Source organism: Chaetomium globosum, genomic scaffold, assembly GCF_000143365.1.
Source record: "Chaetomium globosum CBS 148.51 scaffold_5 genomic scaffold, whole genome shotgun sequence".
NCBI lineage: Eukaryota > Fungi > Ascomycota > Sordariomycetes > Sordariales > Chaetomiaceae > Chaetomium > Chaetomium globosum.
Genome location: NT_165980.1, coordinates 1,938,166 through 1,962,185, shown reverse-complemented (window position 1 = coordinate 1,962,185; position 24,020 = coordinate 1,938,166). Strand labels below are relative to the sequence as shown.

Genomic DNA, 24,020 nt, shown 5'->3' with positions numbered 1-24,020 from the left:
CCCCAAAGGAGAAAATGTAGTCATTGAACGGCAAATCAGTAAACAATCAGTAGACAATCAGTAAACAATCAGCCAGTAATCAGCCAGCAAGTTGCCACTGTCCAGAAGAGGAAAGGAGGAAAACAGAGTCACGGGTGTCCGGTTACGGGGGTCAGGTCCCGGTCTCGGGGAGTCGGGGCACAAGAAGTTCCGTCATAAGGTGGCGAGACTTCCATCATTCATACTGCAAGCGTGCTCCATCACAGAACTCATCCACATGTACTCCTGGCCAGGATCTCTCTCCATTGAGGTTTGAGGCCGTTCGGGATGCTAAGAATCGCTATATGGAAGACACCAGTTTGTACCATTCTCACAAAATAGGAAATGACAACTGACAGTATCTACTGACCTGGAAGCTCTCAACCGGTAGCCTTCAACTCAAACCGACGGGCCCCTGTCGTGGCCTCCTAGGTAGGTAGTCTCCGCCATCACCAATAAAGCCTTTTAGATTTTTATTAGCTGTTGTCTACCCATCACGGAAGTAGGCGGGAATTATAAGGGAATAGCTACTGTGTATTTCCACAACTCATGTTATCTTAGTACGTTATTCGTGCTCAAACCTGTGACATTGACCCCCCTCCGACTTCCCCCTTTCCAACCCAAACAAACCCCCACTGACCCCCACTCAACCCACCAGACAACCGCTCTCCCCCACTCACCCACCCCCTACCCAACCACCACAACCACCACAACCACACCCACCACCACCTAACTAACCTTCTCCAACCGCACCCTCAACCCCTCATTCACCACCGCCTCCACCCTCCCCATCCCATCCACCTCGAACACAAACAAATCCACCGGCACCGACCCATACACCACAGCCGTCACCCCCACCCACGTCGCACAATCCGTCACAAACACCCCGCCCTCACGATCCTCCCCACTCGCCTCCTCAAACGTCGCCTTGAACGCCACGCGCCGCCCCCCGTCGGGCCGCGCCTCCTCCAGCCCGGCCGGGTATAAGCGCACGGAGGGTTTTAAGTAGGGGAAGAGGGACGAGGAGATGTTGCTGGCTAGCGCCACGGTGAGGAGCGACATGTCCGTGCCGTTGGACAGCCAGTGCGTGACGTTGAGGCCGGGGGCGGTGGCGTCGACGGTGATGGTGAGAGAAGAGTTGAGGGGTGGGGTCAGGGTGGTGGTGTTGGTGTGGATGGTGGTGTTGGTGTGGATGGTGGTGTTGGTGTAGGGGGCGGGGCGGGGTGTGGTGGTGGTGGTGTTGTTTGGGGGTGCGAGGCTGGCGTGCCGGTAGTGGCCGGCAAAGGTGAGGCTCGCTTGGGCTCGCGCGATGTACGAGAGGGTGGGGATGTAGGTGTTGGTGAGGGTCTCGGCGATGGCGTTGGTGATGCCCGCGGGTGCGTCGCCGGCTGCGAGCACGCTGATGCCGATGTCGAGTTCGGGGATGAGCGCGAAGAGGGAGCTGTAGGAGCCGATGCTGCCAATTTTGTTGAAGGTGTGCACGAACTGGTAGGTTTGGTCTGTTTTGTTATTATTTTGTTAGTTCGTGTTGCGACGGGATCCTTTCCAAAGATTTAGAGACGGACTTTTCTGTAGCTCGATCCGCCGGATGCCCCATGGCATGCCGACCGCCGCTTTCGGGTCCGAGCTGAACGATGTCGGCTTTAACCATCGCCTGGTCATGGCCGGTTTGATCAGGGATGATCTCAGTATAGCACGGCCAAGTGATGACATGTCACCTGTCGAGGTGTACATGTTGCCGGTCCTAAAAATAGCACTTAGCGCAAATCAAAAAATAACAATTCGGTTGCACCCTTACGCTTTTTCCTCGCCGAGCTCCGCCCCCCATGTCGTCTTCCGCTTTGTTCCTGGGATGATGCTGACAGACTCAACCGGCTCGTCATAGAACGTGTGCTCAAGACCCAGGGGCGTCAACACGGCGTCCGTGACCAGAGTCTTGAACGTTTTGCCCGTAATACGTTCCGCCACGAATGACAGCAACACGAAACCAAGATCGGAATAGGCCGGCGTTGTGTAGGGCGCGAATGACGGCGGCAGTTTTGCCAACCCCTCAAATAGCTGTTTCCGATCACAAGTCGGGTTGGTACCACAGGGCGGGAACGTGCCGTTGGGCAGAGGAGGGAAGCCCAAATTGTGCAGGGTGGTCATGTTGATTTGGTAGCTGAGCTCGCCGAGCAAGGCATCTGTTTATTCCGGTTAGCGAGTGATTGTAGTTGAACATTGGGAACATGTACAGTCTCGAATCAACCCGGACATCTGGCTCGCAAGCGAACCGACTGTGATGGACTCCCAATCAGGCCTAAATATGGGCGAACTGGAGGCATTGTTGGCGATTTCCGCTATCTCTGGTAGATGCTTTGTAATCGGGTCGTTCCAGATCCCGTCTCCCACCGTCGCCAAAAAGGTAAGTACCGTGAAAATCTTTGTGACGCTGCCAATCCGGAAGACGGTGTTGCCATCCACTTTGGTAACGCCACTGTTGTTGAACGTATTCAGGTTTGGAGCTGTCCAATAACGAGACCATAATGGCAAGCTCTCACTGCCAGTAAATACCTCCACAGCATACGAGAAGTATTGCGAGCCGGTGCTGGTATCATTGTCGATGTTCTTGAAAAAGACGTCGTCCAGAGTCTTGGCCACGCTGGCGATCACTGGACTCTTTGAGAGGTTTGTCGGCCGAGGAAGCAAGGGGCCATAAAGAGGGCAGTTCTGCTTGGCTGCCGAAAGGGTCACAAGTGAAACCAACGTCACGAGGGCGGCGGTAGCGAAATGCATCGTGATTCTCGTCTTGGATGGCGTGAGGATGATGTCTGGTGGAGTTGGAACCGGGAACCGCCTTCACACAGCGGGATTGTTGAACATCCTAGTTCTGGCATTTACCTATTAATTATCCGAGCAGATCAGTCTTCATAAACCCGGAAGCCCCAGAAAAAGAGTAGCAGTACAATTACCCCCGGTAGCACTCTGTCGTGGCCCATTGACAAGGAACACTGTCAGGTGTCCCTTACTTTAACTCGGGATGTGGTTCGGATGACTTGCCGCGCAATGGGGCCATGCAAGGGACCTTCGGATCTGGCCGACGGCTAGCAAAGACGGCAATAGTTTGGGTTCTACAAGCTATGTATGAAGCTTCTGTGCGTCTTCGAAACAATTACGGAAAGTCGAGGCCCGGCGGCCCCCTTTCTAGGGTCACATTTGAGACTCTTAGGCAGAGTTTTTCATATCAGAAATATTGGAGCAATTATGCTATGCCAAGAAAGGATATCAAGTTTTAGAGGCGAGCTTTTCTTAAAGAGAACCAGGCTGCCGGTTCGAGATCGGCAAGACCGGGGCCTTTTGGGCAGTCTGCGAAGGACTTTGGGTCGGAGGCAGGGAGACAGACTTTAGGCTGAGCGAACGAGGCAAAAATAGACGGGGCCGATGCAAGCGTAAATGAACCCATAATACCCCAGATATAAGGGATCGACATAGGATCCGACTTCATTCGCGTTGCCGTGTTCCTGGTTGGTAGGTGTAAGCAGACGCAAAATCAGTCAGGGTTTCTAGGCAAGTCCTGACTCCCACTTGCCCCCTGGATCGACGCGGTGGCGTGTATTGGATTATGGGAAGTAGGAAGAATATACCGGGCAACAGAGCTGAATTACATCGGAGTATAGGGGGGGGGGGCGCATTGTATTGAACCATGAGAAATGAAACGAACATGGCGACGACTTCCTTTAGAAAGCCCAAGAATACCACCGCTGATTCAGCGCCATAACAGCCACCCTTGGGGAATCGAGTAGCAACGCCATTGCCAAATGCAGACAAGCCTGATATATCTATCCCCAAAGCCGAGGCCATCCGCCAAAGCCGGACACCGCGATTCCAATCCCAGCCCATAATCTAAACCATGCCCTTTAAAAGCACCGCCAGCCCAGTCACTCACTTTCACACACCTCCTCCCACTCAGTCCCCCCTCCGCCTCAAAAACAACTCCATCACCGCGCGCCTCCTCGCCTCCCCGACCCTCCTCTCCTTCGCCCCCTCCTCACCCAACCCACGACAAACCACCGCCCCAAAAACCTCCACCACCCTCCTCTCCCTCACCCTCCTCCTCTCCAACCTCGCCAACGCCTCCCCCACCGGGCCACCACCACCAATCGTCCCCCTCCTCACCAAACTCAGTGACTTCCTTCCCACCCCGCCCAACACGCCGCCAATCCCCATCCCAGCACCCCTCACCGCGGGGCCAGCCGACGACGGCGACGCAGCGGGATCGTTCCGGATAACCTCCAAGTCGATCCTAGACAAGGGCGCTAGCTCGGACACGACGCGGGCGAGGGTGGTGGTCAGGAAGACGAAGCAGATGTTGTGGTTGGGGGCGGACTGTAGGATGTCGAGGAGGGTGGAGCGGTCCGTGTTGAGAGTGGCGTCGTCTGTTCCGGCGGTGGTGGCGGGGTTGGTGAGGGAGGGGATGGAAGGCGCGGCATCTTCGATGCGTGCCCAGAGTGCGGCCGGGACGATGCCGTCGGTTAGGCCGCGCAGGAAGAGGAGGAGGGTTTGGGAGAGGGCTTCGAGACGGTGCAAGGAGGGGGTTTCTGGGGGGAATGCGGAGGGGAGGGGGGTGTTCTGGTCGAGGGCGGAAAGGAGGGAGAGGATGTGGTTTGTTCGGGTGTCGACGTCGGTGGATTTGCAGGCGGCTTCGTCGAACGGCCAGCCGGGGTCGGAGGGGATGGTGCAGTCTTCCAGCATCTGGGCGTCGGCCACCACTCGTTGGGTTACGGTCTCAATCGCTTCAGTGAGTTGGAAAAGCTCTCTGGGAGCTGGCCGGTGGGCAGGCAGATCATGCGGGATCGGGCCGGTGCTGCCTTTTTGTTTTGAGAGCGAATGGGCAAAGGCTCGGATGCCGCTATCGGGGACCCGGATGAGCTCCTCAACGGAGCGGCCAATGCAGGTGGGCGACCAAGACGCGCGAACAGGGACAAAGTGGTCTCGACCGTTTGTTACTCTGAGCACAAGAACCTCCTCCAAGGTCGATTGCCCTGCATTAAGCATTTGGGCGTGCGCCACTTCGGTAACCGAGGCATCGAGCACAGCATTGAGTGTCTCCCCAGGCTGTAGCGTAACCTCTCTCCCAACGTCGACGGGCTCGGTGTCATCGTCTGCGGCCTCCGGGTGCACAAAAGAGGTCATCAGCCATGTTGTCTGGGCTGGATTGTCACACTCTGTGTCGTTTGTTGCCTGGTTCTCGAGGAAGGATAAGGTTGCAGGGACACCACCGGTATTCGCTAGCGTCAGTGTAGCAGTCTTTTTGTCGAGGAATCGGATCTCCCCGAGGTCAATGTGCGTTGGGGAGTCCGAGTCGTCAAGTCGTGGGTGATCTCGAGGATCGTGGCGGTCAACCACAACAGTGATTACCGGCCGCCCCTCGTTTTCCGCCCTGTCCAGCTCTCGCGCAACCTCAGCATGCACCTTGCCCTTTAATTCGGGGACGACAGCATCGTAATCCAGCGTGAAAATGGTTGTAACGGGTTTGTGGTCTGACGACGTAATCCTCTGGTGGGAGGTGTAAAGCTCAAGCCGTAACCTGTCGTGGCCCGGTTGACTGGGGTTTTCGTCACCGCCTCCGTCCTCGGCCTCGTCATATTCGTCGTACTCTAGACTCTTTGAAGTTGGTTGTTCCTCGCCATCATTTTCGGGGTCGTACGAGAATAGGACGTCGTCGTCAACGCCCTCTTCCATGCCTCGGGCCTTCATCTCCTCATCTTTCTTGCGTGTGTCCTCCTCTTCCTTGACTTTCTTCTCGTACCTCTGCATGTCTTCATGGGTGCGATACAAGACCCGGTCACACCAGCTAGGCGGCCGGCGCTTCTCGCTGGAGTCGAAGAGCGTGACAGTACCGACATCATACTTATAAGTCGGTAAGAAGGTGATGGTGCCCTCTCGCCAACCCTCGTGGAAAACCTTGCGTTGTTTGATGAGTCGCTTGAGTTGGTCGTGTGGAAGGAGAGAGTCAAGGGTGGCTTGGAGCGATGCGGGATCCCCATGCGGGTCTTCAGGGAACTCCTCTGGATCCGGCAGGTTGATCGAGTCGTCATCTGACCCTTTGGAGGCAGCCGCGTTGGTCTCAGTTGCTTCCTGAGGTTGGTCGCCGGGATCTCTATCACCAGCCTCGTCGCTACTATCGGATAGGCGATCGACCACGATGGGCTCTCCCTCGAGCGAGCTCTCGCGGCGCAACTCCCGCTTGGATAGGTCGTATTCGCCTCGGGTGTGGAGCAACAACAATCGCCGGATGTCGTCGCCAGGCAAGCGATCCAAACGAAAATTGAGGTCACCAAACCAAAAAGCGAAGTCCTCGTCACCAATCTTGCCTTTCTCCTCTTCAGAAACACCGGAAATGGTGATGGGCTCGAATCGTGCTTGAGTTATGATCTGTTGCGCCTGGCTGACTCGGCGATCCAGATAATAGTCCTCAACGCCGCTCGCCAAGTGGGAATTAACAAACAATAACTGCGTGGCCTCTCCGACCACAATGCGGGTGCAAACTGCCCCCTTGTTCCCCAAGTATCCGAGGGCGCCAGTGCCGACGGCGCTGGTGCTGACATTGCTTATTGTCGGGGCAATCTCAGGCGAGGCGTAGGCCAGCAACAGCAGACCCGCCAACTGCTCGGCAGCAACAAGCTGGTAGTCGGTTGGCAGCGCAGCCTCAATAGCTGCCTTCCACTTTGTCATCGTCGTGTCGTCGGCGGTGTAGATCCAGGACATGTACTGGCTCGGGGCCGTGAGGACATTAACCTCTTGAAGCCCGAGAACGTAGAGCCCGATCCTGCCTTTTTTTGAGAGCTCTATGGGTTCCCCAATGTCATGGAACCCGTCCTGGCTCCCTTCCCATTGCCCCGTTCCATTATCGGGCGGCTTCGACGACCCGAGGGCGGGGTCCAACCCTTCCTCGTCGATGAACCACCTGGCAAGGTCTTTATCCGTGCCCGGGCACGCGGCGACATTCCAAGTTCCAATCTTTATGCGCATGCGATGGAGGCGCACATATTCGGAGCGGCGGCCGTGAACTGCGCTATGGAGGGAGTACGGGTTCGTGGAGAATGGATCGACGGCTTCGGCGGTCGCAGAACCGGTGGGCGTCGCTGAGGAACCCATCACGGCATCTAAGGTGGGTGGGCCGACCCGGGGGAGGGGCTGTCGTGTATTCGGGTGGTAGGCGCAACAGCGAGTACGGCGGGCAACTTTTGGATGTATTCGTGCGCCTCTCGGACTCGAGAACCTGACCCTCGGAGGTCATTGGTGGAGGGGTAGGAAGGTGCAGCGAACGGTACAACAGCGCCGGGTACAGAAAGACGCTCGTTGGATTTGTAGAAAGCGGTGTTATAAAAAAGGTGGCAAATAAATAACAACAAGCATCATGGCTGCCGTTGGGATGGGCAACGTGTTGTTGTGGACTTGTGGCAACAGTTGTGCGCGGCTCTCAGAGTTGAGATGGAAGTTGGAAGCGGCCGACATCCCTAAACCACCTCAGGTCCAGGGGCTTTCGACCGATCTCGGGCGTGCTCGGCGTGGTGGGCGCCTGGAACCCTGGTCCTGCGCGGGGATTGATGGTGGGGAATGTGGGGAAAACCGTCGCCTCGTGGCCGCTTTCAACACCTTCAGCCCCGATTCGACTCGCCGCCGCCGCTGAGGCCACTCCAGGCAACCGAATGTCGGTCTTGATTAATAGCCCTTCTCCCCCTTCAAACCGTTTTCTCGGGTCTCGGATTTTATTCTCTCTTCTATCAACATTGAGAACCTTCAATCAGACACCCACGCTTCTAATAACGCAACAACCCCGAAGATCTCCGCGACAATCATCACATCATCATTACAAAAAGTACCAGGGCCGTGGTATCATGGCCGAGAGTAGTAAAGCGCCATCAGACAAGGCAAACAGCGGTGCAAGGAACAACCCGCAACCATCTACCGGCAGTGGCGTCACTTCAGAAGAGATACATGCGATGTTCGAGGCAGCCAGGGCAGCGAGCAACCACTCCTCGTGTTAGTGAATGTCCGTTCAAATATGTTCGAATCTGGACGCTGATGTTTGGCACTAGCGACCCCCACCCATAACGGTGTCTCCCCAGCTGTCGCCATGGAAGCATTACTGGACATGGAGGCGGAGGGCATGCGCGAGGACCTGGCGGACCCCTCGACCACCCAAGAAGAGCGCGCCCGGATTAGGCAGCGGCTAGAGTAAGGCCAACCCCATGGCTCGGGATGCTCACGAATGACGGGCCTGGACTGACACGGAGACAGGGAAATGCAGGTCCATCAACAGACGCAGCGACGTTGGCAGGAGATGACCAGAACACTTGAACCACCTGCGTGAGTCTATTCATCTAGCTACCTCCTCCTGGTCCAGCCAAGATTCCACCCTTCGCAATCAGCCTGGTCCCCATGCTGACAGCTTTGCGCCTAGGCCCAGTACCCATCCTTCTTCTGCGCCGAGTGCAAGCGCCCCGTCCAAAATGGGGAAGGAATCGTCTCGTTGAGCTTGCCTACTTTGCTTGCCTCCCGCACTCTTCATCCCATTATCTCGTGCCGTTGGTTTTTGTACCATTACCAGTACCAGTGGTCTTCGTGGCACCGGTCTTCGTGACACTAGCCTTCGTGGTATTAGTGGTGGCATTAGCCCTCGTGGTGCTAGTGTTCGTGTTGCTGGCGTTGGCCTTTGTGGCAGTAGGTTTTGTGGTAGTCGTGGCACTCGTTTTTGTGGCAGCAGTCCTAACGGGCAGGGTCGCGGTTGGGGCGGGCGCGGCTGCCGGAGGCGGGCCATGCTCCAACTCATACAACATGGGCAGGGCGGCCACCGAGGTAACCGGAGCTGGCGGGCCGCAGGTCTCTGATACTTTTGTCAGTATGATGATCGGACATTGGGGGGTTCAGGGCCCGGATCTCGCGGGCTAGGCAATCGAAAGGGCTTGGCCGGGAAAGGCTTACTCGTGATGTTGGCGTTCCGGGGCTTTGCCCGCGCCTGGCGGAGCATCAGCAACACATTCTTCTGCGTCTGCGACGACATTGCGATTGCTTAATGTATGAGGTGGAGGGGTGTTGTTTTGCGATTGGGTTCTGGTAATAACGGAAGAGGAGACCGGTATGTCTCTGTGTTTCGACTTCTTGCGGTTTTAAACGGTTTTTTGGAGGCGAGGACGAGGCCTTTATTATACCGATGGGGAACAACGGCGGGTACAGCCCCAGGGCCTGGCAGCCATCTTTTACTATCCGCTTCTGCGTTGGCCATTCTCAGCCATGACGAGCGGCTTTTTTCTGTCGGGGTCATAGCTTACGCGACCGGGTGAGGGAAATCCTGCGGTCATCCTAGACGAAACTCGTTTGTGTCGACTCAAATGCGGCGCGGCGGGATCTGACATTGTCGAAGTGGCGGATTGCGGCGTCCGTAAACGGTCGGCGGGCACACAACCAAACCCCCTGAGACGGATGGGGAACAATTACGCGCCGGGCAACTGCGTACTTTTCCTGTGGGAACCCCGCGAGGCCAAGGCGGCGCAGTTCACGATAACCAGATCTCATGGCTCAAAAGCTTACTGTCTTGTGGGGTTATGGCCGGTTACAGCAAGGGGCTCAACAGTTACTGGGCAGTTCTGCCAAGCAGATCACGGGCACTACTGTTTCACCCGACATCCTTTGATGGTGAGATAAGGTTTACAAACCTCACGGAGCATAGATGGGACTAGAGGGGCGACGTGACCCGCCGGCCCTCGGAGGATTTACGGTTATTATCGATTATAAGCGAAAGGAAGCTGTCTAGTATCCCCACTAGCTGACCGTAGTTGACCTTGGCCTTCCCTCGCCGCATTGTCATGATGGCCATGCCCCACGAACCCTTTGAAACTCGGGGACTAGCCACATAAGGTTTGCGGAGAGTTTCAACGAGGCCCTAGGACTCAAGGTCAGCACACCTTTCCAGCCCCCAAACTCTGAGTTCGAGAATCCTGCGGCCCTCGTCAGCACCTAGCTGGAAACTTCCCGCGCCATTGAACACCCGGATTTGGGACCAAGAGCCAAGTATAGCGCGGCACCGCCAGATGGCCCTACGGTTGGTCTCGGCGGCGGCATCAAGTGTCGTCCGTTGTGCTGACGTGGAAACTGGTCCTTCGATGACTCTAGATCAAGGGGTCGAAAACGAAACCCCTGCCCTTGATGGTGCCGTCGGCCGCGAGAAGGATATAAGGCCATATCCTGCCATCGACTACCAACTCCCTCTCCATTCGACATCTGACTACTCACTCTCGCCTCTGGTTAGGTTCTTGACGTTGAAGTCTGATCACAGCTCACTCTGATCCATATTTTCTCATTCCCCACATCTCCCTTGCTTTCCCTCTCTCCCTTTTCTTCCTTCCTCTTCTCCTAAAACTCCATCATGTCGACCAGGGGCGGTTCTCCTCCTCCTCCGCCGCCGCCGGCCGAGGCCGTGGCAACTTGGCAAGGCATCTTTTCCGAAGGGCCGTACACGGCGCTGAAGATGGTAGAATACATTCTTCAAGCAGGCGGACAGAGTGTTCCGAATTTCGTGGCAAACCCCGTCGAAACCGTGAAGGATATCACGAAGACCCAAATCGTCGACAAGCACGACCTTAACCAAATGCGGCCCGTCTGGGCCAGCAAGACTGGCCGCTGCACATCCTTTGCTGTCAAGGCCACTGCCATCCTATCTCAAAAGGTCGACGCAAAGAAGAAGCCGGTGTATAACTTTGCCACCTACGATTTGGCGGGCCACCGCGTTGCGCGCTGCCTGAAGACGGAGGTTGTCATTGACTCCAGCTCCACCACCCCCGGCGGCGCCTTCGTTCTCCCCGAGGGTCAATGGAAGAAGTTCGAGAAGACGGAGGCCAGCTGGAAGTTCAAGTCCGAGCCCAAGTCCAAGTCCAAGTTTGAGAGAGATGGTAACCCTGACGGCAAGGTGGTACGTTATTCTGGAGCCACTTTCCTTTCCTGGGGGCCTCTTCTATCATGAACCGTGCTAACCAAAACGATACAGGCAGCGGCCTACGCTCTCGATAGCCCAGCCCAGGCCATGTACTTGTGCCTAGCGGGCGTAGAAGCCGGCGTGAAGTACGGCATCCCCACCTTGTTCCGCAGCATCAGCCCTCAGGGCCAACCCCTCTACCATGGCATGGTGTCCTGGATGCCATACAAGCGCTGCATTGAGCTGGTCCCCAACATCAGCAAGGAGAAGAAGAAGCAGAAGCTCGTCATTCAATGGGGGAAGACGAAGGCGGGCGCCGGAACCGACGCCGATTTGGAGAAGTGCGTCAATGAGCTGGAACAGTTCATCAAGAACTACGGCGGCCCGAATGGCCCCGAGCAGTGGGAGGCTGACGGCATCAACGAGTTCAGCGATTACTTGTTCGCCGCCGCTGTTGAGCTCTGGGGCAACCCCAAGCTCGTCAACAAGATGACCCCCACCGCCTAATACCGATACACGAGATATGTGGAAAAGCTGGGTATCGCCTTGGGGAGTGATTGCTGCTGTTTAGCTGTCTGTTGCGGGCAATAGGCGAAGTTGGATAGGATATAGATGAGAGTTTGGACTCTTCAGGTCGGTGGACGGTGTTAGTAAGGCAGTAGGTGGATGAAATAAATACATTCGTACCATTCAAGGGCCACTCTAATCCCAAGCTTTTCCCCTTCCTATGTCATGTTCTGTCTGGCCCATCCCATGCTCGCTGCTCCCAAGTTCGGCAAGTTGATTTTATGAAAAACACCCACCCGTCTTATACCCTAGACCAACCACCCTTTTCAAGTCTTAAAGCTTTTCAGCGCTTGCCATGTGATGCTCATCCAACCAGCACTCACAAGCGATCGCCCTCCTTGGCATAGTAGCCCCATCTTCCCCTCATGCATTGCTGCCTAGTCGTTAATGTCCACCACGTCTTCTTAAGCAGAGAGTTGCAGACTCAACGACAACGAATTCCCCAGCTTTGTATGTTCAATCACACCCGCAACATTTAGAAACAAACCAATCCCACGGCATCGGCAACCCATTCACGCCATGTCAATACCAACACAAACCGAGACGAGCCGCCAGCGCCCACGTTACTACCCGACCTCATGTACGATGCGCTCCCCAACGCCACCTCGATCCGGGTCCTCGACCTCCTCGAGGCCACCGCAAACGGAATCCGCTGCAACATGCACGTCGTCGACCTGGACCACAACCCCGCGTACGCGGCGCTGTCTTACACAACCCGCAACCCCATCACGGTCCACGAGCGCAGCCTCTCCGACCGGTTCGTTCTAGACCATCTGGAGGCAGACAACTTCACGCCCCCCTTTGAGCGCTCCGTCTCCAATCCCACCCCTTCTGAGCCGGCGGTGCCGGAGGTCTTTGCCGTTGTCGACGAGGCCCGCCGCGAGTACTACGAGCAGACGCCCGAGTACGGCCAGAACATGCCGTACGAGCGCGTCGATGACGACGACAGCACCCCGTTTGTCATCGAGGTCAATGGGTGTGCCGTGCGGGTTGGTGAGAACCTGGTCCGGTTTCTGGTGTCGCTTGCAAATCTGGGGACGCAGATGGCGGAGGAGGCGTTGGAAACCCCTGAGCTGCTCGAGGCGAGGGACACGCTATGCTTGCCTATCTGGATCGATACCATCTGCATCAATCAGAAGGATCTGGATGAGAAGGCCGCGCAGGTGAAGCTGGCGAGAGCGGTGTTCAAGTCGGCGCGGCAGGTGTTGAGTTGGGTTGGGCCGAGTGACAGGTTAGGGGACCTGGCCGTCGAGGCGGTGAACATTATCCTCGACTACATGCATTCTCAAGAGCTCCGGAAAGGAGATCGTCTAGGTATTGCCTTGGACCGCCCATTACCGGAGATGTTTACGCTTTCGAGCATCATAGAAATGACGGCGGCGCATTGGTTTGGGCTCTTTGCCTTTTTTCAACGAACTTGGTTCCGTCAAGCTTGGGCTGCTGTGGCGGTCATCCTCGCCCAGCAGACGTACCTGATCTATGGTGAGAACATGCTGGATATGGCTCTCATTGTTCGGGTGCTGTCATTTCTAGACAACCGAGGCTTGAGCTCGGAGTTTTGTGCCTTTGGCCGCTCATTCCTTACCGACGAGGCCGTTTCAGACCCGCTCAAGCACCTTACGAAGGTCATCGCCGCGGTCAACTTGAATAATGGAGAGCCCTCGTCTGTTTCGAACACGAAGGCGCTTGTGGTGGAACCGAATGACATTTTCACCTTCATACGTGGCTTCCACTACATACGACGATCCGACCGGCTTAGGCTCACGTCTGTCCTCTCAGCACTCCGTGATCTCGACGCCGCCGATCCCAGGGATAAGACTTTTGCCTTCCTCAGTCTGGCCGACAACGACTTAGGCATCGTACCAGACTATGGTGCAACTGTGCAGGATGTATATAAAACGGCCGCCCTGGCCATGCTGGAGGAAAAGCACCTTCTCCGCCTCCTTTCCCAAGTCCAAGATGCTCAGAATACCAAGATCCCAGATCTCCCAAGCTGGGTCCCGGATTTTAGCGCCCGGCTCGGTAGAGTGCCGTTTGATAGGGGAACTTCTAAGGAATGCCATTTCCACCCCTTTGGAGAGACTCTATGGAACTATGTGGTCCGTCCTGACGGGACGTTACCCGTCGTGGCCATCCGCGTCGATACGGTGTGTACCGCCACAAATATGGACATCGACCCCGTGCCTCAGATCCTGAAGGTGGCCCTTGGTTCGCCGGTGCGGTATCCCGACGAACCCCTCACTTGGAGTCTCGTAAGGACAAACGACGGGAAGTCCTCCGAGCAGCTCCGTCTACGGACTATTAGTCGTGTCGAGGCATTATGGCGAACTCTACTGGCGGACAACGTCAGAGCGGAAGGATACTCTCCGGGTGAGTTCGCTGAGTATCTGGGCAATGGGTTCGCCAGCTGGGTGCTTCAGGACATCTTGGAGACACGCGTTGCCGTCCACGCACTTGCTGAAACCAAACAGCAATGGGTGCGAGTGTTTGGGCTGGAGTCATTTTCATCAAAAGTGACCCTATGGTCGGCCATGTACGATGGCAACCAGATCGTGCCAGATTCGGAGGTGGTCGAGGCCAATATTTCCTATCGTGATCTTGTCATCAACAAACTCCGTCGCAGAAGGCAAGACGAACGCGAACAGTACCAGCTCGACCTCCACCTTGGCATCCCGGAACCTACAGTTGGCATCCGCCACTTCCCCACTGCCAACCGGCTGATGGAATGTGTAAACGATCCGGTCGACGAACTAGATGCCGAAATCGTCCCAGAGAATCTTTCGGGGGCTTATAGAGCCAACGCTCGCTCCCGATTGACGTCGGAAGAACGAAAGAGCGCGGCATGCTTCGAGGAAAGGATGCGAATAGCTACCCAAGGGAGGTCATTCTTCCGTACATCGCGCGGGCGTCTTGGCCTTGGTCCTAAGTCAATCGGCAATAATCCAGGGTGCAAAGATGAGGTCTGGATTCTGCAAGGCGCTGATGTCCCCTTCATTTTACGGCATGAAGAGGGTGACCGTTATCGAGTCGTCGGAGAGGCCTATATTCATGGTAGCATGTACGGCGAGAAAACAAAGTATCCTTTCTCCCGGGAATTCATCACCCTAATTTGAGGTTTGCTGAAAAAAAATAGAAATTGGACAAACATGGTGGATGAACAACATCATCATTGCATTTATAGGTACGTTCCGCGGTCTCAAACCGACTGTTCTCGCTCGTGAGATCGGAAGCTTTCAGGGATCAAGAATGGGGCCGAGAAACACCATCATCAGACTTCGACATCACGCCTTCAACAACACCACTACGCGTCGCTCGTTGCCCGTGTCGGAATACGACGCTTGGAAAACGTGAGAACTCGCCCTCATCTCAAGCCGCAGCAGATGTTTCGCGGCATTTTTTTACTCCCTCATTCATTCCCAACAAAAGCGGGTGGGAGATAAGGGACGTGTCTTGGGTGCCGTCAGCTCATAAAGCGTAGAGACATTCATCATCCAGCATCCCCTCCGAGATAGCCAATGGAACCTCGAGAGCGGTACCGAGAGGGAGTGGCGGCAACCCAAAGGAGCAGACCGAACCTGGTGCCGGCCAAAGCACCTCATATGCCGAGGGAGGGCTCTCGTGAGCAAGTGCCCGGGGGTGGATTCTCCGTCTTGGGCTCTTGGTGTTTGCTCGACGGCGCGGGAAGCGTGGGGAAACAGAGTCGTGAAACCGGGTAACTGGTTGCGCCTGGACCAAAGAGACGACGGGGACCCCCTGACAACCCTGCAGATCCGAGCCCAGAGGCTTGGCTCGCCCGCTCTAGGAATTAACGGTAAGGCTGCCGGACCCCCTGTAATATATTAACCGGACCGTAGCCCTCCGCCAACCCCCTGGAGGGAGCCTCGGATCGGCAACTCCCTGCACTGACTCGGTTTAGCGCTCGTAGTGTTGCATTCATTCGTCCCCGGAGAGCCGCCAGCCAAGCACGGCTCCCCACATGCACTCCAGACTTCGAGCAGTTCATGCGGGAGCGAAATCCGGGGGGGCGAGGAGGGATCCAGCTGCCGGCGGGAAAGAAACATGGCTCACGAACTTTGAAAGCCGGGGCCCTTGGAGCCCAGTGCCGCCTATATAACGTCTCTCCCATTGACTCATGGCGAGCAAGTTCGAGTGCATTATCCCTATCCTCCTCCTCCCATCTCCACCACAACCATGAAGGTCCTCGCCCCTCTGATGCTGGCTGGCGCCGCCAGCGCCCACACCATCTTCTCGTCGCTCGAGGTTGGCGGCGTCAACCAGGGCGTCGGCCAGGGTGTCCGCGTGCCCTCATACAACGGCCCCATCGAGGACGTCACGTCCAACTCGATGGCCTGCAACGGCAACCCCAACCCGACGTCGTCGACCTCCAAGATCATCACCGTCCAGGCGGGCCAGAGCGTGACGGCCGTCTGGCGCTACATGCTGAGCACGACCGGCTCGGCCCCCAACGACGTCATGGACAGCAGCCACAAGGGCCCGACCCTGGCCTACCTCAAGAAGGTCGGCGACGCCACCTCCGACTCGGGCGTCGGCGGCGGCTGGTTCAAGATTCAGCAGGACGGCTACAGCAACGGCGTCTGGGGTACCGAGAAGGTCATCAACGGCCAGGGCCGCCACACCATCAAGATCCCCGAGTGCATTGCCCCGGGCCAGTACCTCCTCCGTGCTGAGATGATTGCCCTGCACGGCGCCGGGAACTACCCGGGTGCGCAGTTCTACATGGAGTGCGCTCAGATTAATGGTACGTTGTTACAAGTCCCATTAGGGTTATGAGGTCTGTGATTTAGGACGTTGGCTAACTCTCTTCTCAACAGTCGTTGGCGGCTCCGGCAGCAAGACGCCCTCGAACACCGTCAGCTTCCCTGGCGCTTACAAGGGCACCGACCCCGGAGTCAAGATCAGCATCTACTGGCCCCCGGTCGAGAACTACCAGATCCCGGGCCCCAGCGTCTTCACCTGCTAGGCGCTTTCGATAATGTCGTAATGAAGTGATGGGATGTGGGAAACGGTGGCGGTATTATTGATTGAATGATGTGGTGGCATTGCATCCATGGAGGTGGTCGACCATGGGCAGCCCCTTTGGTTGCCCTCCCACCTCCTGGCACTCTGTGGCTTCTTGTACATACCTAGCGTTAACACCGGGGATCACTTCCGGTCTGTTCAGCTTCTGAGCATCGGTGTGGTCCCCGCATGACTGTACATGATTTGTATAACTCTCATCGTTTACATTGTGCTTCCCCGTTGCTGCGGCGACTTTCAATTTACCTCAACGATGGGAACCACTACTGATCCCTGTATCCCCGCTCATCCCCATAATTCCGGAGCAATCTGATTGTAGAAAGATGGACATTCGGTAGCCCTAGTCGATTCTGAACCAAGTAGTCATGCGCGTGTAAAGATATCCCGGGCCTCAAGTCCTGGTGCCATGCGAGATCAACGCCCACGTTTATGGGAATTTGGGCTGGGCTTCGGCCATTCACGCCCCGTGTTCCTATTTTGGCGCCATCTTACTCCCCTGTTGCTGAAGAATGGGTAGCTCGGTGCTGATTATTGTCCAACGGTCCATCCAAGAACTTATCAACCATGACAATGCTCACATTTTCGGCCAAACAATACTGTTCTGGTGTCTAGGACGGCACAAAGAAGTCACTGCATCCCCTGTACTGGCCACACCCAGAACGTTCATTGACACCCCTTTACCAGTTCAAACTTTCTTTGAAATCGATATCTCCATATAAACGTATTATCCGTTCAAAAACTCCCAATTCAGATTTGATCTCACGGCAACACATCCTCATATCTGTCCGGCGGCAAATCGATAGCTGTATCCATCGCGATTGTGACTGCAATTTCTTTACATTTCTCGGCTGCTAGAAACATGGCTCAGGGCATCCTTGATCCGGCGTCGATGAGCTTGGAGATCTTGCCAGAAGCAACAGAAGAGGCTATTGATATGCTTTTCAGGTGGAAATCCTCGGCCGAACTAAGCGAACAGCTGGACAGGATTAACGATGAAGATGTCTGGCGTTTTATGTCTGATACATTTAACGGCAATAATGGCTCTTATTTTGAGGATAGTTTGGACTCTGTGCCAGCCAATCTAACAGTGGGCGAGGAAGTTGACATCACTACTATGGACACAACAAAGGAATTAGACCCGATCGAGGAGACGGACAAGACGGACAAACAGCATGGCACTGAAAGTTCAGGCGATGACTACCCCGAATCCCTTGCCTTGACGGCCAGGAGTGAAGCTGGCAATTACGATCACGGCGCATCTCTTGCCCTAACTCCCGAAGTCCTACCTGATGAATATGAGTCCATAGTTGCCGATACCATGGATGACTGTTTTTTCCTTTTAGGTCAGGATTCAGTTCAGACGGATTCCGATTCAGTCCCTCATCAGTCTAACAACCCACAACAGCCATGGGCCCCAGACATACATGAGACAGTTCAGGATGATTCCGAGCCGAGAGTCCAAAGCCCGGTCTCTCACGACCTGGGTGATAATAAGCAATTTGAAAGTCAGCAATTTGCTGATTTTATGAATAACTATGGGCAGTTCGATGATTTCGATCCTTCCCAGCCTTCCTTTTTCGGCATGAACTGGGACCAGTTCTTTGATCCGCCACTTGAAACTCAATACCCCATCAACATGCAGTCAGCCTACTGGCAGGCAGCCTTGTCTGAATGGATCAAGCTTCGAGTTCCCCACAACCCCCAACAGACCGAGGCCAATCCCTTCGCACAGTTTCCGCCCATGGTTGTCGCGCCGCTGGTGGTCATCCAGACTCTCGGACCCGCGGTCTTCAACAGATATCCTTAAAAGCGGAAGAAGGAAAGTTTTCAAAGGAGCGACCGGTTTGGTAAAAAGGCGTATCTAGATGATGTGAATTGGGAGTGATGGTAGGTTCTTCTAGCAAAATACACCATATAATTGTTTCCTTAAGTTGTGTTATCGTCCGAATTCACATCAATTTCACTTTACGCCCAGCCCAATCCGAAAAGTGACCCATCAATGTTCCTGTTGACACCAATATTCCCATCGGCTGAATCCAAGTTGACGATGGTATTGCTCAAGTGTTTCGGGTTGCCCCTATTTCCATCGGGTGCTTATAACGCCGAAGCCAAAAGCTTCCATAACGATAAAAGACACTAGCTTCACCCAGGTTACCTGTGGCTAGATGAATGGCAGTTATAACATCAAACCCGGGAGTATCCGGCGGCAGGCATGTTTTAGCTTGGGGTAGCCGGCGCAAGCTTTGATTCTTTATGTGTTTTATCCCATATGATAGCGTTGCCATGCACCCAGGGAGTTATCAAAGCTCGCAGCTTGAAATGCTACCTAAATATGGGCCTCCAGCGGTGGCGCCGCTTCGGCGTGGGGGTAGGAGTAGCTTGAATCCGCGTTAGGCGACTGATAACAACCCACTCGAGCCAAACAAGCCGCAACGTGACAGGCAGCAGCATTGCACAGTCCCTTCCTACAGTACTTTGTAGGAGCAGCTTCCCGCTTCGGAAAACCCCGATGTCAGGGGCAGCTCCTCTCTTCGGCAGATTGCGGACAATGATTCGCCGACGGTGCGGCGCCCTGATGCCGATCTGCGGAAGCTCCGCGCGGGACTTTGGCAAACCTCGGCCCAATCAGTGTTGGAGATCTCACTCGTGCGGGCAGGAGCACGCATGGTTGAAACAACCCCAGACGGGACAGCAACGGCCACCGAATCTGCATGCCATTCAAACGGGAGACCAGGGGTTACTCCATTGTCTCGGTGAGATTTAAGGGTTAGCGGGTCGAAGAGTCCTAAACGTGCCTCAGTCTTCAGAAATAGAACGTCTCCGAGTAAGAGAAATAGATATGCTGATACCGTGGGGTGGTTGCATTGTTGAATGGGGTTCAAGCAAAGAATAGAAGAGATCTGCATCAACTAACCATTGAGTTATCGAACCTTCCGTTTCTGGACACACGCCCGCGGGCTCCTTCAGAGCTCAAGTAGCATATAAGTGAGGTGCACTTCGCACATACCTTAGTCAAGTCAACGTCTGGCACACGCAACCACTCTCCCAACCTCACCCCTACAATTCTCAGGTTTCCCTACCTCACAGACAAAATGGTCCGGGTAAGAAACATAACAGCCTCCTTCCATAACGCCCGAGTGCACGACTGCAGGCACTAACGCCGGGGCTAGATCATCCCCGCCCTCCTCACCCTCGTGAGCGTCCTCTCGGTCTCGGCCGCGCCCCTCCGCGCCGAGGTCGAGGGCCAGGTCGAGGCCCGCGCGTGCGCCTACACCTGCGGCAGCGTGTGCTACCAGACCACGCACATCACCGCCGCCCTTAACAAGGGCTACTCGCTTCAGCAGAGCGGCAGCGACGTCAGTGAGTCGCATCCGCGGTCTTTCACACCGCCACTATCACCACACGAACACCAACACCAACAACCCCTTCATGTCCCCATCCACCTTTACATCCCCCCCCCCTTCCCAAAAGAAAGATCGCCCCCATACTCACCACACCCCCCCTCACCCCCGCAGACAACTACCCCCACCGGTACAACAACTATGAGGGCTTCGACTTCCCGACCCCGGGCCCCTGGTACGAGTTTCCCATCATGGCCAGCCACAGCGTGTACAACGGCGGGTCGCCGGGGGCCGACCGCGTGGTGTTCGACTCGGACGGCAACTTCGACCTGCTCATCACCCACACGGGCGCGAGCGGCAACAACTTCCTGGCTTGCCGGGCTGGTTGAGGGGTGTTTGTTGGTTTGGTTTGGTTGTTTACCGCGCTGTTTGTTAGTAGCATTATGCATGTCAATTGCGACCTGGGTTGGGCGGTTGGCTGGGAATGAAATGCGGGTAAAGACATTACGGTTACCAGTGAACACACGTGTCTGTCGCCTGATCATTCTGTTGATTAATGGGGACACCAAAACTTGAGGAATGGCCGTAAAAAGTAACAGAGCAGTTCATGGACTGGATGGAATTCGGGAAGGCTATTGCGGATAACTGACGCCAAACTCTTCCTGCTCGTAGATGGTCCGAACAGACACGCCCCGATTCTCGGCAATGAAGCCGATGAGCTGCTGGCCAATGTCCTTGATGTCGTTGTACTCCTGTAGGCGGCGGATGTAGGTCTTGACAGTGGTGTCGGGTGGTTGGCTGACAAGAAGCTTGGTGTTAACGGACCGTATTGGCACTACGCAAAGTTGGCAGGAACAGGAGCACACACCTCAGTTCCGCCTCTGCATCTTGAAGCTCACTTGCTGTGCGGAGCAGTAATCTCAAGGTCTCTTGGGTTTTGGAGAAGGCGTTGCACTGACATTCGGGGAATCAGTTAGACAAGCGGTTGTCAACATAGCCCGGGGCACTACTCCAACGCAGGCTAGGTACGCACAATCTTGATCATATATCCGAGGTAATTATCCTACGTTGCCAAAATGAATTAGCTACCTGGTCAGGTATTCGGCGCTGAGATCTAAGTTCATACACTCATGAGGTATCTGAGTTCCCCCTCGTCCTTGGTTGCGATTTCGATGGGTTCACCCGAACCTGGTCCCGTAACGATGATGACTGATCCATCCTCGTCCCCAGGCTGCACACGAGCACTCATGTCCCACGGCTCGACATCCTTCAGGACGGTGATTGGCACGGTATTGGCTTCAAGAAGCCACTGCTTGTAGCTGTCTAATCGTAATTGAACCCTGGCGATAACGTCGTTGCGATCCCCGTCGTCGTTCCTTTTTTGCGCGAGCCATTGTTGGAATGAAGTGGCAAGGGATGTTTGAGTACGTATCGCGATCTCAATTGCATCATCGCCATCGGACAATGACGAGGCGCTAATTTTGACGCCGTTGTTGTCGGTCGCCATTTTGATGGAAGGTGGGCTCAGTGGGGACGCAAGCACTCTGAGGTTGAAAGTCGCCAAAATGGTAAGATACACAGTGGCTTGGTCGGGGATAAAACACTGTGCATGCTGGGCGAAGCTTGGGTTGCAAAGCGCGGGGTCGAGCGATCGCAAGTGGTGGGGAACTGTCGCTGCTTGCAACCTCCAAAACACAGGTTGGGTGCTTTGCGGGCAGTAAAAGCCCTACTCATGCACCGTTGTTCTTCCCAAAAAGCTCCGTCATACTCAACCGTTTCCCAGCGGCCGAATCCCCCGCGACGGCAACTGCATGCGGATCTCGCGCTAAGTTGCCGTTGTTTTCCATTGCCCCTGCTGTCACCGCTTGAATGTACGCGTCCAAGGCTTGACGGCCCTGTTTCCAGGCGCCCAAGATCAAACTCGCGTGCACCTCCCGCGTATTGCTCTCGTCGGCGTGGATCCAAAGCCCGAGGATCTTCTTTGCGGTGGCGTCCGCTCCCTGGTTGTTACCGCTGATCACAGCGCCGTCCTCCAGCCGAAAGACGATGAGCTCCCCTGACCCACCTCGCAATCCGTCACGCGCAAGAGGTCAATGATGAGGTTGTCCATGCTCCGGCAGGTTGAACACAAACACGCACACCCGCGGCAGTGTCTGGCCCGGTGGGTGCCATGACGGGCTCCTGCTCGCAGATGAACATGGTGCCCTCCGCCCCGTGCTTCTCCCACCCCCTGTGTAGCCTCGAGGAAGTTGTAGGCAACGGCGTTGGCGGCGATGGCCATGATGGACCGTATGCTTGGTTGATAGCGGCGCAGGACGCGCAGGCTAAGCTCGGTGTTGTCGCGGGCCGGCTGCGGGTTGGACAGGGGCATCGCCTCACGGTTCTCCATGTACTGGGCGGCATCGGACTCGTAGTCGGAGGCGGCCACTTGGCGGGGACCGCTGTTGCTTGCGTGGTGGCGGTGGCGCGACTTGCGGGGGGTTTGTCGGCTCATTTTGGGGGATGGAGCCTGCTGGGCTATGCTTCGATTTGTTCGGGTCCGTTCTCCGTCGGCGCGCGCGAGCAGGCTGGAAGCTGTGTCTGGATTTCTAGGTGTTTAGGTGTTCAGGTTGTGTGGGGGAAGTTCCATTGTTTGGGCGCGAAGATGGCCAGAGCCCGTTCCACAAAGTTAGCCCCACCTCGAATCAATGATGCCAGATGATAAGGCCAGTATTAATTGTTATCTCAACACTGTCTCGCTGGTTCGTCCCTCACAAGGTAGGTGGTTCCCATACTACACACCTGCCCATACGCGCGGCCGCAAGCCAACGACAATTTGGCCCCGACCGTGACAACCGACGATACCAGTCAAGAAACACCGACGCCTTCAACTCACCGCTATCCACCCGAGCCTTGTCCCTTCTAATCGCTTCTAGATCCGCATCGTACTGCTTCAGGTCCAGCAATTTCTCCTCGGCAAACACTTCCATCTCGTCTTCGTCAACCTGTTCTTCCAATGTCTTCCATTCCTCAACACCCACGTGGCAATGCAGTTCTGCAAGCGGGAAGGTATCCAGGCCGTTGATTCCGAAGGTGAAGAGCATATGGAACCACATGGCCCCTGAATCCTCGGACCACTGGACGAGCTCGGAGAAGATCTTGTCTTCTGGCCCTCGTAATTTGGCCTCCTCTTCTCGGAGGACGCGCTTGTAGAGTTCAAGGTGCTCAAAGTACCGTTCAGTGAAATCGGGCGGCTCCCCGTTGCCATAATTCCACCAGACGTTGGTAGGTCGATCCCGAAGCAACCACCACGGCGCCGAGGCCGCGAGCTGTGGCGGTCCAATGTACGGCCATTCCAGCCCCACGACACCGACCACGGTAAACTCGTCGTCGCTCTTAAGGATCAAATTCTCCAACCAGAAACCATCGCAAATCATCTTGAACGGACCCCGGTCCCACCGCTTGTTCACCAGGTATCGGGGGATCACAGTTTCTAGTACTTTGAACGATCGGAATATCCGCCTCACATCACGAGGATCAGATACAGAATTGAGTTGCTCAATCAACCGCTTATAGTCTTGTTCAAAGACGTACGTGAAGTAGTCGGTTGGCGACGACCAGCGTTGATTCCGATCTCCTGTGAACTCCGGTTAGTATAAATGGCCTCTAGGGGGGAGGGGAGGGGGGGGGGGGGAAACGGCATAATTACCAATCGTGTCGATCCCCCCGCGATGGAGAATTTCGTGTGCTTTCCATATTAAGGGCTGTGTTGGGGCGCCGAGACCACCGACTGACAGTGGCAGGCTGCCCAGGCTGTCGAAACTCAGATTGAAAAGCTCGAGCTGGTACCGGGCGAACCGCCGAAACAAGAGCTCGAGGTTGGCCTCGCTGATATCCTCGTGAAGAAGTTCCACTGTTGGGGTACAAAGATGGATGCCGGACACCCCCTCGACTACCTGCATCAAGATGAAGGGGCCGAGACCAAGTACGTTGTGGTCTGCGGTCCCCCAAACGTACACGGCTGGCACTGGGATGCTGGTGTGCCTTTGAAGGAGGACGAGTATCGCGACTTCCCCCATTTTCATTCCGTTAAATTTAAGGCCATAACAGACAAAACAGACCCC

The 24,020-nt window shown here is 55.6% G+C and overlaps 9 protein-coding genes across 9 annotated transcripts; 5 read left to right on the top strand and 4 right to left on the bottom strand.

The window, feature by feature from the left end:
* Nucleotides 1-747: 747 nt before the first annotated feature.
* On the bottom strand, nucleotides 748-2,793 carry CHGG_07456 (uncharacterized protein; the record flags this gene model as incomplete). Its single annotated transcript, XM_001225111.1, has 4 exons — nucleotides 748-1,517; nucleotides 1,584-1,762; nucleotides 1,817-2,201; nucleotides 2,292-2,793. The coding sequence occupies 4 exons, from the start codon at nucleotides 2,791-2,793 to the stop codon at nucleotides 748-750; spliced, it is 1,836 nt and encodes a 611-aa protein (XP_001225112.1).
* A 1,170-nt stretch (nucleotides 2,794-3,963) lies between these two features.
* Nucleotides 3,964-7,155, bottom strand: CHGG_07455 (uncharacterized protein; the record flags this gene model as incomplete). The annotated part of the gene is made up of 1 exon (XM_001225110.1): nucleotides 3,964-7,155. The coding sequence occupies one exon, from the start codon at nucleotides 7,153-7,155 to the stop codon at nucleotides 3,964-3,966; it is 3,192 nt and encodes a 1,063-aa protein (XP_001225111.1).
* A 1,421-nt stretch (nucleotides 7,156-8,576) lies between these two features.
* Nucleotides 8,577-9,064, bottom strand: CHGG_07454 (uncharacterized protein; the record flags this gene model as incomplete). Its single annotated transcript, XM_001225109.1, has 2 exons — nucleotides 8,577-8,887; nucleotides 8,986-9,064. The coding sequence occupies 2 exons, from the start codon at nucleotides 9,062-9,064 to the stop codon at nucleotides 8,577-8,579; spliced, it is 390 nt and encodes a 129-aa protein (XP_001225110.1).
* A 1,362-nt stretch (nucleotides 9,065-10,426) lies between these two features.
* Nucleotides 10,427-11,479, top strand: CHGG_07453 (uncharacterized protein; the record flags this gene model as incomplete). Its single annotated transcript, XM_001225108.1, has 2 exons — nucleotides 10,427-10,969; nucleotides 11,045-11,479. The coding sequence occupies 2 exons, from the start codon at nucleotides 10,427-10,429 to the stop codon at nucleotides 11,477-11,479; spliced, it is 978 nt and encodes a 325-aa protein (XP_001225109.1).
* Nucleotides 11,480-12,117: 638 nt separating this feature from the next.
* CHGG_07452 (uncharacterized protein) lies at nucleotides 12,118-15,161 on the top strand (the record flags this gene model as incomplete). The annotated part of the gene is made up of 3 exons (XM_001225107.1): nucleotides 12,118-14,590; nucleotides 14,721-14,886; nucleotides 15,035-15,161. 3 exons carry the CDS (start codon nucleotides 12,118-12,120, stop codon nucleotides 15,159-15,161), a joined length of 2,766 nt encoding a protein of 921 aa, XP_001225108.1.
* A 569-nt stretch (nucleotides 15,162-15,730) lies between these two features.
* CHGG_07451 (uncharacterized protein) lies at nucleotides 15,731-16,520 on the top strand (the record flags this gene model as incomplete). The annotated part of the gene is made up of 2 exons (XM_001225106.1): nucleotides 15,731-16,298; nucleotides 16,372-16,520. The coding sequence occupies 2 exons, from the start codon at nucleotides 15,731-15,733 to the stop codon at nucleotides 16,518-16,520; spliced, it is 717 nt and encodes a 238-aa protein (XP_001225107.1).
* Nucleotides 16,521-17,435: 915 nt separating this feature from the next.
* On the top strand, nucleotides 17,436-18,383 carry CHGG_07450 (uncharacterized protein; the record flags this gene model as incomplete). Its single annotated transcript, XM_001225105.1, has 1 exon — nucleotides 17,436-18,383. One exon carries the CDS (start codon nucleotides 17,436-17,438, stop codon nucleotides 18,381-18,383), a length of 948 nt encoding a protein of 315 aa, XP_001225106.1.
* Nucleotides 18,384-19,668: 1,285 nt separating this feature from the next.
* Nucleotides 19,669-20,306, top strand: CHGG_07449 (uncharacterized protein; the record flags this gene model as incomplete). Its single annotated transcript, XM_001225104.1, has 3 exons — nucleotides 19,669-19,677; nucleotides 19,747-19,936; nucleotides 20,092-20,306. 3 exons carry the CDS (start codon nucleotides 19,669-19,671, stop codon nucleotides 20,304-20,306), a joined length of 414 nt encoding a protein of 137 aa, XP_001225105.1.
* A 243-nt stretch (nucleotides 20,307-20,549) lies between these two features.
* CHGG_07448 (uncharacterized protein) lies at nucleotides 20,550-23,333 on the bottom strand (the record flags this gene model as incomplete). Its single annotated transcript, XM_001225103.1, has 6 exons — nucleotides 20,550-20,715; nucleotides 20,786-20,871; nucleotides 21,044-21,591; nucleotides 21,686-21,982; nucleotides 22,057-22,505; nucleotides 22,699-23,333. The coding sequence occupies 6 exons, from the start codon at nucleotides 23,331-23,333 to the stop codon at nucleotides 20,550-20,552; spliced, it is 2,181 nt and encodes a 726-aa protein (XP_001225104.1).
* Nucleotides 23,334-24,020: the final 687 nt, after the last annotated feature.